The sequence below is a fragment of the Globicephala melas genome, chromosome 21 (genome assembly GCF_963455315.2).
Source record: "Globicephala melas chromosome 21, mGloMel1.2, whole genome shotgun sequence".
Lineage (NCBI taxonomy): Eukaryota > Metazoa > Chordata > Mammalia > Artiodactyla > Delphinidae > Globicephala > Globicephala melas.
In genome coordinates, this window is record NC_083334.1 from 32,170,882 (window position 1) to 32,186,260 (window position 15,379).

At 52.7% G+C, this 15,379-nt stretch overlaps 1 protein-coding gene across 2 annotated transcripts in view; it reads left to right on the plus strand.

The window, feature by feature from the left end:
- The window catches only part of GPAT4 (glycerol-3-phosphate acyltransferase 4), a 31,501-nt gene that overhangs the window by 15,271 nt on the left and 851 nt on the right, over window positions 1-15,379 (plus strand). For both annotated transcript variants that reach the window (XM_030834068.3, XM_070044616.1), the window contains 9 exons: window positions 5,312-5,381; window positions 5,536-5,836; window positions 6,590-6,664; window positions 7,452-7,541; window positions 7,718-7,811; window positions 8,320-8,435; window positions 9,322-9,377; window positions 9,898-9,983; window positions 12,896-13,104. In XM_030834068.3, the coding sequence (XP_030689928.1) occupies window positions 5,312-5,381; window positions 5,536-5,836; window positions 6,590-6,664; window positions 7,452-7,541; window positions 7,718-7,811; window positions 8,320-8,435; window positions 9,322-9,377; window positions 9,898-9,983; window positions 12,896-13,104 (1,097 nt within the window). The remainder of the gene's footprint in view (window positions 1-5,311; window positions 5,382-5,535; window positions 5,837-6,589; window positions 6,665-7,451; window positions 7,542-7,717; window positions 7,812-8,319; window positions 8,436-9,321; window positions 9,378-9,897; window positions 9,984-12,895; window positions 13,105-15,379) is intronic.

The window sequence follows — 15,379 nt, forward strand, 5'->3', positions numbered from 1 at the left end:
CAATCCATGGGACAGGTAATCTTTTTTTTTTCCTTTTTTAATTAATTAATTTATTTATTTTTGGCTGCGTTCATTGCTGTGCGTGGGCTCCCTCCAGCTGCGGTAAGCGGGGGCTACTCTTTGCTGCAGTGCGCGGCTTCCCATTGCAGTGGCCTCCCCCGTGGTGGAGCATGGGCTGTAGGCGTGTGGGCCTCAGCAGTTGTGGCTTGTGGGCTCCAGAGCGCAGGCTCAGCAGTCGTGGCACGTGGGCTCAGCCTCTTGGCAGCATGTGGGATCTTCCTGGACCAGGGCTCAAACCCGTGTCCCCTGCATTGGCAGGCGGATTCTTAACCACTGCGCCACCAGGGAAGCCCTTAGTTGCCGCAGAGCAACTAAGACCGTGTGCCACAACTACTGAGCCTGCGCTCTAGAGCCCACGAGCCACAACTACTGAGCCCGTGTGCCACAACTACTGAAGCCCGCACACCTAGAGCTCCGCAACAAGAGAAGCCACTGCAATGAGAAGCCCACGCACCGCAACAAAGAGTAGCCCCTGGTCGCCACAACCAGAGAAAAGCCTGCGCGCAGCGACAAAGACCCAACACGGCCAAAAATAAAAAATAAATAAAATAAAATAAAATAAAATACACCTAAACTTGTGGGTGCTTTTTAATAAAGACGAGACCTTTATTTTGCCTTTTTTTATCCTCTTCATCCCTTCCTAAACTGGGGTGCTATATGTAATTTTGCAGTTGGAAGGAAGCTCAGAGATCATCTTAATTCCATGGGTCTCTTCCTAACTACGCATCTGAATCACCTGGGGAGTGTTTTAAAAACACTTGTTTGGGAGCACTAGAATCTCCCCAGAAATTCTGATTTCATTGGTTTGGGTGGGCATTTTTAAAAAGCTCCCCGAGTGATTCTAGCATCTACCATCAAAAGGTGGAGTCTGATTGCCCTCCTCTTGAGTTGGGGACCTGCCTTGGTGACTCGTTTCTAACATATAGAATGTGGTGGCCGTGATGCTGTGTGACGTGTGAGGTTAGGTTAGAAGTGGCAGTATTAACTTCCGTCTGCCTCTGGGTACTTGCCCCTGGAGCCTGGCTGCCACATTGTGAGGAAGCCTAGGCCCCGTATATGTGTTCCATATTCCAGTCCCAGGGGAGCTGTGACAACCAGCATCAGCTGACACCCAGCCGATGCCGGACCCTGTGCAGTTTGCAGATTCATGAGCAGAATAAATGGTGGTGGTATTTTAAGCCAGTGTTATGGGGTGGTTTGTTACACAGCAGTAGATGACCAGACAAATAATATAATAGTAAAGAATTTTAAACATTCATTCGTGTCTCACAGCTGACAACACCTTAAAAATTTTTTTGTTACCTTTCAGTCTTGGCAGTATTTTATGGCTGTGTTAATGGCATGTACATTTAATTTTATGTCTGCATTTTCTTCTGGGATCTTATAAGCCAGTTTTACAGTTTAGTAGGTAATCTTCATAAAGATGATCCAAGCTGGATGTCTGGTAGTCCGTGCAGTACACATACCTGTGCTTTTGGGAGACCTAGGTTGGCGCAGCTTGACAAATGGTTTCCCACGATCAGCTCATCTCCCCATATAAAGGAACCTTGGGGTACCTGCCAAGGGGGGATGTGTGCGTGGGCGGGTCCTCCAGGTCTTTCCTCCTGGAAGACAGCTCAGTGCAGGTCCTTTTAATGCTGAGTTACGGGAGATGGTTGTGTGCGGAGGGCAGCGTGTTACTTAAAGTACCTTAGTTGTCCTCATGTTTGTGCTTCACATTTACCCTCAGTACAGTGATGATGGGCCAGCTGTAATGAGCGGCGTCGAGCTCCACAGCGGAATGGGTCGGAAACCAGTGATGGCCGTGAGGGGGGTGAAGAGACTGGACAGGTCGCGGGGTCCGGGTGGGATAGGCGTGACTTTTTGGAGGGTTTTTTACCAGCTCGGGAACTTGACCGAAGTCCTCAGACCCTGCAATCTACGTCCTCCTCTGGGGAGTGGGAGCAGTAAGGCCTCCTTCACATGGGTCCGTGCCCCCACCCCCCGTCCCAGCATCACCGGGGGTAGCTTAAAGGCTGAACTGAAGGAGATGAGAGTGGGATTATGGTGCTAGGGAGTGGTTTTAGGTTCAGGGCTGTCTTTCATACGGAGACCTTGATGAAGAGAGATACTGGGAGCTGGTAAATTAAATGCAGCCCTTACTGACTGCCTGCGAAGTGCAGGGCGCTTGGTCAGCTTCCGCTGGGTTCTGCCTCCTGCCCCTCGAGGCAGTTATAGTTTAGTAGGAAAGACAGATGTCTGCATACAGAACTAATTCAGAATGTGATGCCAGTTAAAATACACAGGCGGAGACGAACTGTGACTGCAGGAATTGGTTAGGTAGCATTTCATGTAAGATTTGGCCTTTGAACTGGATCTTAAAAGAGAGAAAGCATTCTAGAAGTGCAGTGGGTAGAGGCGAGAAAGTGCGGTCTGGTTTAGAGGCAGTACCTAGTTCAGGAGAGAAGAGCCTTTGGGGGCCTGGAGGGGACGTTGCATGGTGAGACGGGAGTGCGCGTCCACACGGCCTGGAGTGGGGAAGGCGGGGGAGAGAGCTGTAGGTGGGAGAAGCCGCGGGTGGATGAAGGGGGTGGCCTGACACTGGCAGCCAGGGAGGACCCTTCTCAGGCGGGGAAGCTTGGGGACCATGGAAGGAGGGCCGGGCGGAGGGGAGCACATTGGGGTCAGGTGTGTGAGGCTGCCGCTCGCTCTCAGGCCGGGTGTGAGGATGGGGGGACTTGCACACGGTCATGCCCAGCAGGTGATTGGAAACGTGAGGCTGACGCCGCTGTGCAGTCAGGATTGTTGATTTGACAGTAGCTACTGAGAGATTCCCGCGGAGCAGGGAGAGGGGATGTCGTCGCTGGCTGGGCGGTGGCCGGTGACGGGTGCTGGGGTCTGGTTCTTTGGGTGTCTCTAGTGCGGTCGTGCGAAGTGCGGTGGAGGCTGGCTGAGAAGAGGGGCGGGTCTCCGCTGAGATTAGTGCTGCAGAGACTGTCAGGCCTCCGGTGCACTCAGTTCCTAACCCGCAGTGCTCAACAGCGTGCAGTAAAGATGCACTGGTGCCGCCCACACCTCTCGGGGCCGGGCCTGCGTTCACCTGCGAGGGCTGTGTTGGGTTTACTGTTAGCTCGAGTGCAGCACTGTCCTTGCCCCTAACAGTCTCTGTCTGGGACGTGCTGAAAAGGGAATAATTAAGTAATCTGGTCCTGAACATCCCGGATCAAGGGAACGGAGGGGGTTGTGGGGAAATGACCTCTGAACCCGGAGCTCTCGCTTTTATTCTGGGCGTCTGGACGCAGTGCTTCTTGAAGTGAAGCTGGAGAAGCGTAGCTCTCCATCGCCCTCCCGGGAGTCACCGCAGCAAGGCGAAGGAGCCCGTCGCGAGCACTGGCCCCTGGCGGCCCCGCCCGGCGCTCTTCCCCTGCTCTGCTGACCTTGGACGGTTCTCTCCTCAGCGCAGAGACATTTTGAGGTGTGCCTGAAGTTCGGAAAAGTAAAGCTCGAGTACAAAGCGGGAGGGCAGGAGGATATTTGTGACAGAGCTAGGGGACTAGACTCTCATGCAACCAGCACCTTTCCAGTTAAAACAGAAGCCACAGCCTTCCCGCACATTCCGTCGTGAGGCGTCCTCACAGACGTTGAGTCCTAGTGATCCAGCGGCCTGAAGGCAGGTGCTACCTGCCGCTTAGAAGCGGATCCAAGTATCAGAACTGTCAGTGCAGAACCAAGCTTCTCTGGCTCTGTGCTTTGCAGCTCCAGTGCAGAGTCCTGGCCAGAATGGACAACCCTCAGCTCTGGTGTGCCGGGCTTGTTGTAAGCTCTCTCGCCCCTTAGCCACCTCTTCCCTCGATGACATTCCCAGATGGAGTTCATCTTCCTCCGTTGTAGGAGCTAGGTTTACATTTTCTTCTAGAAGGAAATCACCTGTGCCAGAAGCCATCAAGGGTTAACTGCCTGAAGTGGGCTGTGTGAGTTTTCCTGCCCTAGACTCTAACTGGGTGACTCTGTAAACTCTGTTTTCTCTAGACAGTGGTGTTTGAAGAAACTTCCAGATGAGGTCAGACGGCTGATTAAGCTCGTGTCCTGCTCCTGGCTCTGATGCCTTGCTAACACTTCAGGCTCTGCCAGCAGAGTCTCACCAGAGGCTTTGTGCCGTGTGGATTCTGCTGCGTCATGGAATGATAGGGTTCTTTTCTACCTTGCAGAACTGTGGAAACAGAAGTGTGAAAACACACCTTTTAAAATGTCCGTTCTGTTTCCTTGACTCACTGCGGTCATAACTTTCTGTTCTGCGGTACCACGTTGCGTGAGGGTGGACAGGAGGAGCCCGTGTGTCTGCCTCTCAGCATTTGAGAGCAGGAGGGACCCAGCCTCTGGCTCTCTTCAGACAGCTAAAAGGATTTTAATGAAGGAAGGGAGGATCTAGGAAGAGCCTCACTTTCCTGGAGCCCATATTATTTCAGTGATACTGAGGACAATTCGGGGGGTTTGCCGTTTCCCGAGTTCTGTCACATATGGTCTCATTGGATCCTCGTGAAGTAGGAGGTTGAAGGACCATCATTCTGTTCTGTGGATAGAAAAGACTAGCACCCAGAGTGTTGGAATGAGTTGCTTAAGGGACACAGCATAACTGTCAAACTTGGGATTTGAGCCTAGTTTTGTTTTTGTTTTTTTATCTCCAAATAGTGTTTTTTAATACCTTTTTTCCTTTTAAATTTTATTTTATTTTAAACACTAAGCTATTCTCAGGCTTTCTGTGTCAAGTTTGTGGGGTCTCCTGTTAAAGGTTACCCAGAGGGTGAATGGGCAGTCCAGACATATATATTATTTAAATCCTTTATCGACTCAAAAACTAAAATTGTTGCTTTCTTGGAATAATTTGGAAGGCAGGCAGCACCGGGTGGCGGGCAGTAGCTTAAAGGGTGCTTGGTTTTGCTGTTGGTGAAGCGCTGCTGTTTGGCAGAAACGAAGGAACCCACGAGGTCCGTGGACTGTCGGACCCGGGAGGCCGTGAGAATCGAGGCCCGAGCAGCTCACCCCAGCTCCTAGTTCCCTGCTCGTGACCGCCGGGGACGTGGCTTTCGGTCCAGGTTATCTGGGACGGGTGTCCTCTAGGAGGAGAGGGCTCCGAGGTTCCTTCCAGAGCCAGTGCTCTCTCGGCCGCAGTCTGCTCTCGGGGCACCGGGCTGGAGTCTGTCACGGAACGGAAGTGGAGGTGCCCCCGAGCGAGGAAGGGACTCATCGCGGTGTGTGGCTGTTCCCTCCGCAGTGGGCGACCTTGAGGATGGAGCGAGGCGCCAAGGAGAAGAACCACCAGCTCTACAAGCCCTACACCAACGGTAAGACGGGGTGTCCGTCCCCCGGCGCAGCGGCCCCCTGGAGCTGCGTTCCCGCGCGCTTTCGCCCCACTCCCACTCGTCACTGGTGAGCACCCTGAGCGTTCCCAGCGTGCTTTCTCCCAGTGGGCCGCTTGACCGGGCTGTTCTCTTGCAGGAATCATTGCAAAAGATCCCACGTCACTAGAAGAAGAGATCAAAGAAATTCGCCGGAGTGGTAGCAGTAAGGCTCTGGACAACACTCGCGAGTTTGAGCTCTCTGACATTTTCTACTTCTGCCGGAAAGGGATGGAGACCATCATGGACGACGAGGTGACAAAGAGGTTCTCGGCAGAGGAGTTGGAGTCCTGGAACTTGCTGAGCAGGACCAATTATAACTTCCAGTACATCAGCCTTCGGCTCACCGTGCTCTGGGGCTTAGGAGTGCTGATTCGGTACTGCTTCCTCCTGCCCCTCAGGTGAGGCAGGGCCTAGCCCGATGCCTGATCTGCCTGCCCGTGCCCCCGGCCCCTCCGCTTTGCTCTCCCACTTTAGAGAGGAGGACAGTACCGTTCTCTCACCGGCCAGGCCGTCTGGCTCTCGGAAGGCTGCACCGGGGCTTGTCCTTTAAGGGCCCTCGGATTGTCTGCGTATCAGACGTAGCTGGGTTTCTCAAAGACAAATTGCTTGTCTGGACTGACTAAACACAGGGACGGGGAACACGATGTTCTTCCTGGCCGCCCCTCCCCGGGCCTGGCTGATTCTGTTCCTGCAGCTTCCTCTCCAGGACAGAGGCAGTATTGATCTCCCAGTGTTTCTGTACCACATGCTATTCTGAGTATGTCTTGTCGGCTGCTGGTACCTTCGGGCCCTATTTCCTATTGCTTCACAGCGAAGCTGGGCCAAAGGGAAGGGTAAGACCACAGGGCAGCAGGTGCGTGAGGGCGGCGCAGCCATCAGTAGGCCGTCCCGTCGTTCTGGCTGCTGCCAGTGCCTGCGGAGAGGGTGTCGGCTGAATGCCAAACCCGTGGTGTCCTGCCACCCTGGAAGCGGAACGCCCTCTGCTTCTGATAGGCCTGCCCGCGTTTCTAGGGACCCGGACTCCTGTCGGGGTCCAGGTGATCAGATCTTGCGGGGGGGTTTCGTGACGCCCAGTTCCATTTTCACACGTCCAGTTCTGTACTCGGGGCACAGATTTGTCTGCTGTGTTGTAACTTGTCTTCTCGTTACAGGATAGCTCTTGCTTTCACGGGGATTAGCCTCCTGGTGGTGGGCACAACGGTGGTGGGATACCTGCCAAACGGGAGGTGAGCAGAGCGCGGGCATCCGAGTCTACAGGTACTGGGGGACGGCTCCCATCTTGAAGGCCAGGCCACTTCTTTGGGCGTAGCCCAAACCACAGACTCTTAGAGGGAGAAAGTAACCCAACGACAGCAATGACATAGGCAGGAAAGTTTTCTTCCAGCTGATCTTGATCTGTGACTGTTCTCTTTGCCCTCCAGCCCTCACACTCTTCCCATTTTAAAGACAAAAGGGAGAAACCACAAGCCAGTAGTGTCCAGGACTAGCAGGTTTTATAGCATGTTGTTGAGTTTTGAGCATTCTGCTGTGTTGATGAATTGGTAAGAGGATAAGACGTGTAGGTAGGGCCTTTTTGTTTGTTTGCTTTTTTTTTTTTTTTTAATAAGAGAAATGGGCTTATTCTGGGAAGTTATGGGGCTGGCAAACCTCTCTTTTCCCCGGGCTGGTGGGGAGGTTTGACTCTCTGGCCTTTGCCTTGCCTCTGGGTGTTGACCAGCAAGAAGGAAAGGAATCTAGGAGACTCAGGTGAGCTGGAAATTTTAGGGCTGTGAATTCTAAGCCCATTACCTTGTGTGAATTTGAGTAGCCCTCATCACTTCCTTCTTTCTTTCTTTGCCTGTAGACAGAAATATGCTAATACAGAGTTTTACCATAGACACTAATATTTGTAAAAATACTCCTCAGTCATAAAGGCCATAGGCAGTGATGGTTAGATGGTTGGACTCAGCACCTTTTCCTGTCTTCCTATACGTATGAAAAATAAAAACAGAAATCTCTGTCCTGTTGTCGCAGGTTTAAGGAGTTCCTGAGTAAGCACGTTCACCTAATGTGCTATCGCATCTGCGTACGAGCCCTGACGGCCATCATTACCTACCACGACAGGTGAGGGGGCTCGGGGTGGGACAGAGGGGTGCGCTGGCGTAACACGGGGGGCTGGCAGCCGGCCCGTGGGCCCTCAGAGCGTCGTTAGAGCCGAGGAAGCTGCTGAGGCCAGGCGTGAGTTCCAGATGAATTGTTTCACACTGATTTTTGTTGCTTTGCCTACAATTTAAACGCAGGAAGAACCGGCCTAGAAACGGCGGCATCTGCGTGGCCAATCATACGTCTCCCATTGACGTCATCATTTTGGCCAGTGATGGCTATTACGCCATGGTAAGGCCTCTCTCTGTTGCTCCTTTAGGCTGGTCGGGGCTGGGAGCTCTTTCTTAAGGGTGTGAACAGGTAAGCACGTTTTTATACACGGGCCTGACCTAGGTTGTTGCCTTTGTTTCTGTGGCCTTGGGGACTCCTTGGGACCTGGATGTTGTGAGCAGAGTGAGCACCGTGGGGAGGGGTGAAGGTGGGGAGGGAGGATTTGAAGGCACTGGGCTCGGGGGCTTTGGATAATCCGCCCAGGGAGGGCGTTGGACACAGGTGTGCTCTGCTTCACGGTTCGTTTTAGGGTTTTCAGCTGTGTTTTTATCAATAGTTACACATCTCTGGTATCACTGATTAGAAGGAGAATTTAAATTCAGAGAGTCTAATGGTGGTTTCTGAACAGTGAGAGCCTGTGGTTACTGATAAAGCGTTACGGGGTGAGAGGTTGGGGTCTGTGTCTCAGGGGACCTGGGGGCTTGCGTGAGGACGGCTTCGCTGCCCTTGCTCCTTTGTCTGAGAGCAGGTGGGGCAGGTGCACGGCGGCCTCATGGGCGTCATCCAGAGAGCCATGGTGAAGGCCTGCCCCCACGTCTGGTTCGAGCGCTCGGAAGTGAAGGATCGCCACCTGGTGGCTAAAAGGTAAACAAGTGACACACAGTCTGCGCTTAGGGGAAGCTGTGCGTCTACAGCCTTCTCCACTGAGCCCCAGCCGCTTTCATAGTAGTGTTTTTCTGAAACAGGGAGTATAAAAAGTATCAAAACCCTAGTGTTATTACTAACCCAAGGTAGTAATGTTTGTAACCTTTTTTATTCCTTGTACCCATTGTAATGAACACTGTATGAACTTTTAATGTGATTTGATTTTTTTTTAAATATTTATTTGGTTGTGCTGGGTCTTAGTTGCGGCTTGCCGGCTCCTTAGTTGCAGCACGAGGGCTCCTTCGTTGCGGCAGGCGGGCTCCTTAGTTGCGGCTTGCCAGCTCCTTAGTTGAGGCATGCAAACTCTTAGTTGCGGCATGCATGTGGGATCTAGGGGAATCTCAAAATGAATTCATTGTCACAAATGAAGAGAGACTGAAGGCAACAGAACAGAGTGCAGCTCTGTTTTCAAGGTAAAAAAAAAAAGTAAACATGGTGCAAGTGATGGCGAGAGCTTTGCCGTAAATTGAGAGGAAGCAAGCATGGCTGTAGGAAGTCGGGGGTGCGCGTTTCTCGAGGCTGCTCTTTGCCGGACTCTGTGGAGGGTGAGCCCTTTAGACAGTCCTAGGTCTGAGCCATGGTCCCTGTGCACAGACTCACGTACTTCATTGAACAGCTGTGCACATTAAGTAGTAATCATCCGGTGTTCTCTGTCCTTGGGAGTTTTGTCTGTTAGCCCATGGGTTTATAAAAGAGAGGGTCGTGTTTGTTAACCTGCTTTTATACCACGTCCAGCGTCACGTCTAGGCAGGGTATCGATAGACGCCTTTGGGTGATGATGGACGTGAGGCTGTCTGACCCTTCGCTTTATTTTCCTCTTGTAAAGGCTGACCGAGCACGTGCAGGATAAAAGCAAGCTGCCCATCCTCATCTTCCCGGAGGGTAAGCTTCTGTGTGGGGAGGCCGTGCAGGAGGGTGAGTCCAGCGTTGTGTTGGAGCCCGGGCCCTCACCCTTGTTGGGGGGACCTGTCTTCACTGAGCAACGTGGGGGCCCTTTAGATTGGTCGTGGGACTGAAAACTCAGGGGATTCAGAATATGGACTGAGAGTGCCGCCGTGTGGCGTTCCCCGTCGCGGGAGCCCCTTCTCTAGTGTTGCTGACAGGCTCCTTGAGCTTCCTGCAGGGTCCTCCCTGGACCCTCCCGAGTCGGCCAGGGCCTCTGGCCTCTCATCTGGGCTGTCGTGGGAACCAGGGAAGACGGTCCTATAAGAAGAGAAGAGGAAGCAGCGCAGTAGTCTGTTCATCTGTTTTCAGTGTGCGTTCAGGAGCTGGGGAGATGACAGGTTTATCCTCATTGAAGAGCCATTAGAATGATTTTTATTATTATATTTAATCGTTAAACTCCTAATCTCTGGGGTAAAGGACGGAAGGAAATAGCATTTCACTCTCTCCTGCGTTTTAGGAACCTGCATCAACAATACATCTGTGATGATGTTCAAAAAGGGAAGTTTCGAAATTGGAGCCACAGTTTACCCCGTTGCGATCAAGGTACGAGCCCTCTGAGGCCAGGTGATCACCGCCGCCGCTGTGACGCACAGCGGGGAGCTGGGCCCCCTCTGCATGGAGCAGCCCACACTGCGGAGCCCTGAGCTTGGCGCATCTCCCCCACTGGTTCCTCTTTCCTCCTAAGCCCCGCCGGTGTGGAAGGCAGTCCACCTGAGGGGCTTCCTGCGGGCACGGGGCTGCCCAGCTGGGTCTGTGCCTTTGGTCAGTTAGAGGTAAGGGTGGGTAGGTGCAGATGTGTCCTTGCTGCTGGAGGAAGAGACAGCCCTGCTGCTGTGGCTCCCGTGGTTCGCGTGGCATATGACAGACCGAAGGCCTCTCGTGAAAGTAAAGGGGCCTTAAACAAACCTGTTAGTCTGCCCCACCTTTTAGGAACTTGAACCTCTGAGAGTCCAAACTTGCTTAGGAAGATGGGACGCACTCAGCCAGTTTCCCCTTTTCCTCCTCCTCTCTCTCCCCCCTCGTATCCATCTGATTTTATAAATAGATACACATAATTATTTCTAAAAGAATGCTGTTACACTACTTCCTCAAAAAAAACACAGCCTTTGTCACTATGTTTAGAGTATTTAGGTTGACGTCTCAGATCGGGGTAAGAGTGAGTCAGAGTTGCTGTTAGAATTTAGTCTCCATACTTTTGCGAGTGTCTTTTGTCTGCAAAGGCTTCTGAAGAAATATTCCTCATTGTCACCTGGCAGCACAACTGGGGCATTTGGGGGAGGAGGTGTTCTTCTTGGTTAAGCGAACACTTTCCAGCCATGCTGCTTTCCCAGGTAGGCCGAGCACCAGGGCAGGGATGGTGAATGAAGGGTGGCTGCACAGTTACAGGTCCCTGGACCAGGGCTGCCCACGGGATTCGTTGAGGGTGCTGGGTCTGGAGCAGCAGAAAACGTTCTGTTCGTATTGTGTGCCGTGGGTGTGGGAACGGGGAGAGATGTTTGCATTGCGTGCGTGCGTCCCACAGTTTAATGTCCTGGGAGCCCAGTGCCTCACCCCACGTGTTTATTAAAAACCGGTTGCTGCACAGAAGCCCTTCCTGCTCACTCCAGAGCATCGGTTCTGTGCAGCTGCGTCAGCATCACCTGGGGGGGCTGTGAAAAGGCAGATCGTTGGGCCCCACGCCTGGAGTTTCTGAACTTGCGTTTCTGACCCGTCCCTGGGCGCTGCTGACACTGCTGGTCGGGGGCCACACTGAGAGCCTGCTTGCTCTTCGCCACTTTTGGAACATGGACCCTTGGACAGTCGTGCCAGCTCCAGAACACGGCGTATAAATTTTCCTTCCACCCACAGGTTTATTAAAGCTCACATGTGATTAAGAACTTCTGCCTCCCAGATACTTTTCTAGTTTTTGTGAAGACGTCATTGGTAACCAAACTTGCATGACCTTAGCGGTTTTAAAGCTCTTGTTACATTTCCACCAAAATTAAGCCATTGTCTGACTTTGAGGAATGTATTGCTGGTTTGAACTTTTGCCTTGTTTTTCTCTCTACGGTGTCTGCCCAGCATGGAATAGAGAATCAGCCCTCAGCTAAGGTTTCTCTCCAGTCATGCCGTGTAAACTGTAACAGCACCTTCTTCCAGTCACGCACACTAGCTCCTGTTTAAGACTCGTTCTTCTCCCACGTTTCCTTGTGGTGTTATAACATGAACCCTTTAAGCCTTCTGTAGTTACATCCGGATTTTTTAGTTTCTATGATTAAGTCTAAATGTCTTCATTTCTGTAGTCAGGTGTGCAATTAGGCAAAATGCTCTAATTTTTATTCTGAGAATCATAAAATTTCGGCTTGAAAGGCCTGAAAAAAAATCATATAGTTGTAACCCAGCCCCCTCGCCCCCAAGTGTGAGAACCTGCACTCGGCATCTTGGCCGGTGTCCCTTCCCAGGGTCTCCGGGGAGGGGCGTCCTCCACACTGGTGGCAGCTGGGTCCTGTGAGGCCGCTCGTGAAACTGCATCTCCTTTGGTTTTTTCACTCGGGTCCTGGGTCTTTGCTTCACAGTCACACACTCCATGTGACGGCTTGTCTCTGAGAGCCCTTCAGACGTGCAGTGGCAGTTCAGCCCTAACCCTTTTCAGGCTTTCTCCTCAGGAACCGGTTCCTCTCGCTGCCTCTTGTGTAACTTCCTGCGGCAGCTCTCCCTCCCGACTCGCCTGCACTAGCTCTTCTCTTTGGGGAGAATGAGGGTCGCAGCTGCGGCCACATGGCTCACAAAATGCCCCTGAGGCACAGCCCTCGCCTCCCTCGGAGCGGCTGGCAGGTGGCAGTATCTGATGCCCGCCCGCCCGCTGTGGCCGCTGCGACTTCCTCGGGGCAGCGCGGCCTCCCTACACAGACAGGCAGCTCCGTTAGAAGCGCTGTGACACAAGCAGAGCTTTCTAGTTGTTTTCTCCTTGGTCTGGGCACCAGAAGCGATCTTTGAAAGCTGGCGGTTGTGTAAGAAAGTCTCTCTCTGTGGAGGTACGTGTCGGTCTTTGTGAGTGTGTGACGTGACAGGAGGGGTTGATGGAGCCGGTGGGGCGAAACGTTGGGGGTTGTTGACTCAGGGCGTGGATCCCTGGAGGATGTGCTCCTCTTCTGTGTGCGGATGCGCCTGAGGACTTGAGGAATAGATAGTAGACACCTGTGAGTGAGACAGGCCCCCTGGATCAAAGAGGGAGGACCTTGGAGGAAGGCTGCTGGTCCCCCTGAGTGATCTGCGCTCGGGGGTGGATGTGCTAGGTGTCACACCTGCGCAGGTGTGGGGCTCCTGCGGAAGCGTCCACGTAGGGGGCTGGGAGCAGCGTTCTAGTACCGGTCCTGCCCCGGGCATGGCAGGGAGCGTTCAGCAGAGCTGCCGTTGACGCTCACACAGGTTGGAACTCCTGACTTCTCACTGTCCGGTGTTCCCTTGTCTTGCAGTACGACCCCCAGTTCGGTGATGCTTTCTGGAACAGCAGCAAGTACGGGATGGTGACGTACCTGCTGAGGATGATGACCAGCTGGGCCATCGTCTGCAGCGTGTGGTACCTGCCTCCCATGACGAGAGAGGCCGAGGAAGATGCCGTCCAGTTCGCAAACAGGGTGAAGTCCGCCATTGCCAGGCAGGGAGGCCTTGTGGACCTGCTGTGGTGAGTCAGAGCCGGATCTTAGCAGCCGAGTCCAGGAGGATGGGAATTTCTGAAGCAGGTGCTGGGTGGTTGACTCCATTTACGAAGGATCCTCCTCTCCCTGGTGTGAAGAACGAGCCCACCAGTCATGGAGAGTCAGCAGTTTGACTCACTCTCAGAAGCCCGGGATGTTTGAACGCAGCGGTGCGTTTGGCGCCCCTTCCTGGGGACACAGTCCACCTGAGCACCGGGACAGCCCTGTCTCTGCGGGCAGGGACTCCGTGCCAACCTGGAAACCTCAGAGGAGCATTGGGCTCTCTCATCTCGTGTATTTGGCAAATTGCACCATCCTTAGAAAGGCCAGTTTTGTTTTTTTGTAGCTTGTTACCTACTAGAGCCAGAGTTAGCAAACTTTTTCTGAAAAGAGTCAGTACGTATTTTAGACTCTGGGTCACATGGTCTCTGGTGCAACTGCCTGACTGCCATTGTATCAGGAAAGCAGCCAGAGACAGTCCAGGAGCGAGTCCGTGTGCCAGTGAAACTCCACTTACAGACGTAGGCGTCGGGTGGATTCAGCCCGTGGGCCATGGCTTGCAGACCCTTACGCTAGGGTATGAGGTAGTTATACTCCAGCTAACAGGAGGTTGATGTGGTTGAACACTGGGTCAGGGGGACTGATCCCCGCTCCTGGGACCCTTAGGTTTAAGTGCAGGGGTCAGCTCTGGAGTGCATTTGACTGACTGGGCGTTTAAACTGACCTGTAACCTTTTTTTATAAAATTAATTTTGTTATTGGAGTATAGTAGATTTACACTTGTGTTAGTTTCTGCTGTACAGCGAAGTGAATCAGCCATACATATGCGTATAGCCGCCCTCTTCCAGACGCCACTCCCACATAGGTCACCACAGAGCACAGAATAGAGTTCCCTGTGCTATACGGTGGGTTCTTCATAGTACTTATCTTTTATATATCATAGTGTGTATGTGTTAATCCCAATCTCCCAGTTTATTCCTCCCCTCCCCTTTCCCCCTTGGTAACTGTTAAGTTTTCTACATCCGTGACTCAATTTCTGTGTAAATACGTTCATTTGTATCATTTTGTTTAGATTTCACATATAAGCGCTACCACGATTTTGTCTTTCTCTCTCTGACTAATTCACTCAGTATGGCAGTCTCTAGGTCTGCTTGGCCCTTTTTAAAAATGCTGACGTTTATTGGGCATCTGCTGTGCGCCAGACGCAGTGCTGCTGCCGCTGGTCTGATCATCTCACCTCACCCTCAGTAACTCCATGAGTAGGAAAATCATTACTGCCATGTTTCAGATGAGAAACTGAAACTCGGAGAGGTTAAGTAACTGTCTTTCAAAGCTACAGAATAAGCCCTGGAGTCGCATGTTGAGCTCAGGTCTGACCGGCTTGAATGTTTAGCCACTGCCCCACGTTCCCTGTCGCTGAAGCCCAACGAAGACAAGGGTGGCCGCTTTCCAAAGGAGGCCTTTGCTGGGGATTTTAAAGGATGTGGCAGGTGTCAGGGCTCCCAGGGTAAGGCGGGTCCGGTGGTGAGGGCTTCACCAGAGACTTTTCCTACCAGCCCGCCTCCACACTCAAAGTGTGAGAGAAAGACTGCGGTGGGCTTGGGTTTGCATCAGTCACTGAAGATGATGATGATTCTAGGGTGCAGGCAAGGCGTTGGGGTGTCTGTCAGGTGGGGGGAGACTTTGAAGAAGCGAATCCACGTTTAGAGGATTTCTTTGGGGCTATTGGAGGAGGTGGGTGGTTAGCCCCAAACTCTGCGTTACTTCCATTCCCTTACGGGACCATCCCTTGAGCGCGAAGAAGTAAGAACTTGTATTTTCCATTGTGTTCATTTGCGTGAATTTGGAGAATCGCGGCGTCTGAATTGTACAGATTTTATTTTACAGATCAGTTTTACAGATTCATTATAAGTCCTGGTATTTCTTAAAGCTTGGCTCACCTTCCATAAAGCCAGGGCCTCCTTTGCTTTCTGTAAGGTGAGGATGAATGTTTGAGCAGAAAGAACTTTTAACTCCTTGGCAGGTGTGAGCAATTGGAAAGTACCCTGGATAAGAGGAGTGAGCTCTGACCCCAGGGCAGGGGTGAGAGTTGTAAGGCGGAGAGGGTGGGTCCCACAGGCCCAGGGCCGGTTTCCGAGGCCACTGTGACGAGGGAGCCGCTGCGACTCTGGCGGGCTTCTCCGGGCGGGAGCGGCAGGGGCGGCCGGTGGGAGCGCACCTGGCCGGGGCGCAGGGCAGCCGCGGGGCTTCTCCGGGTGGGAGC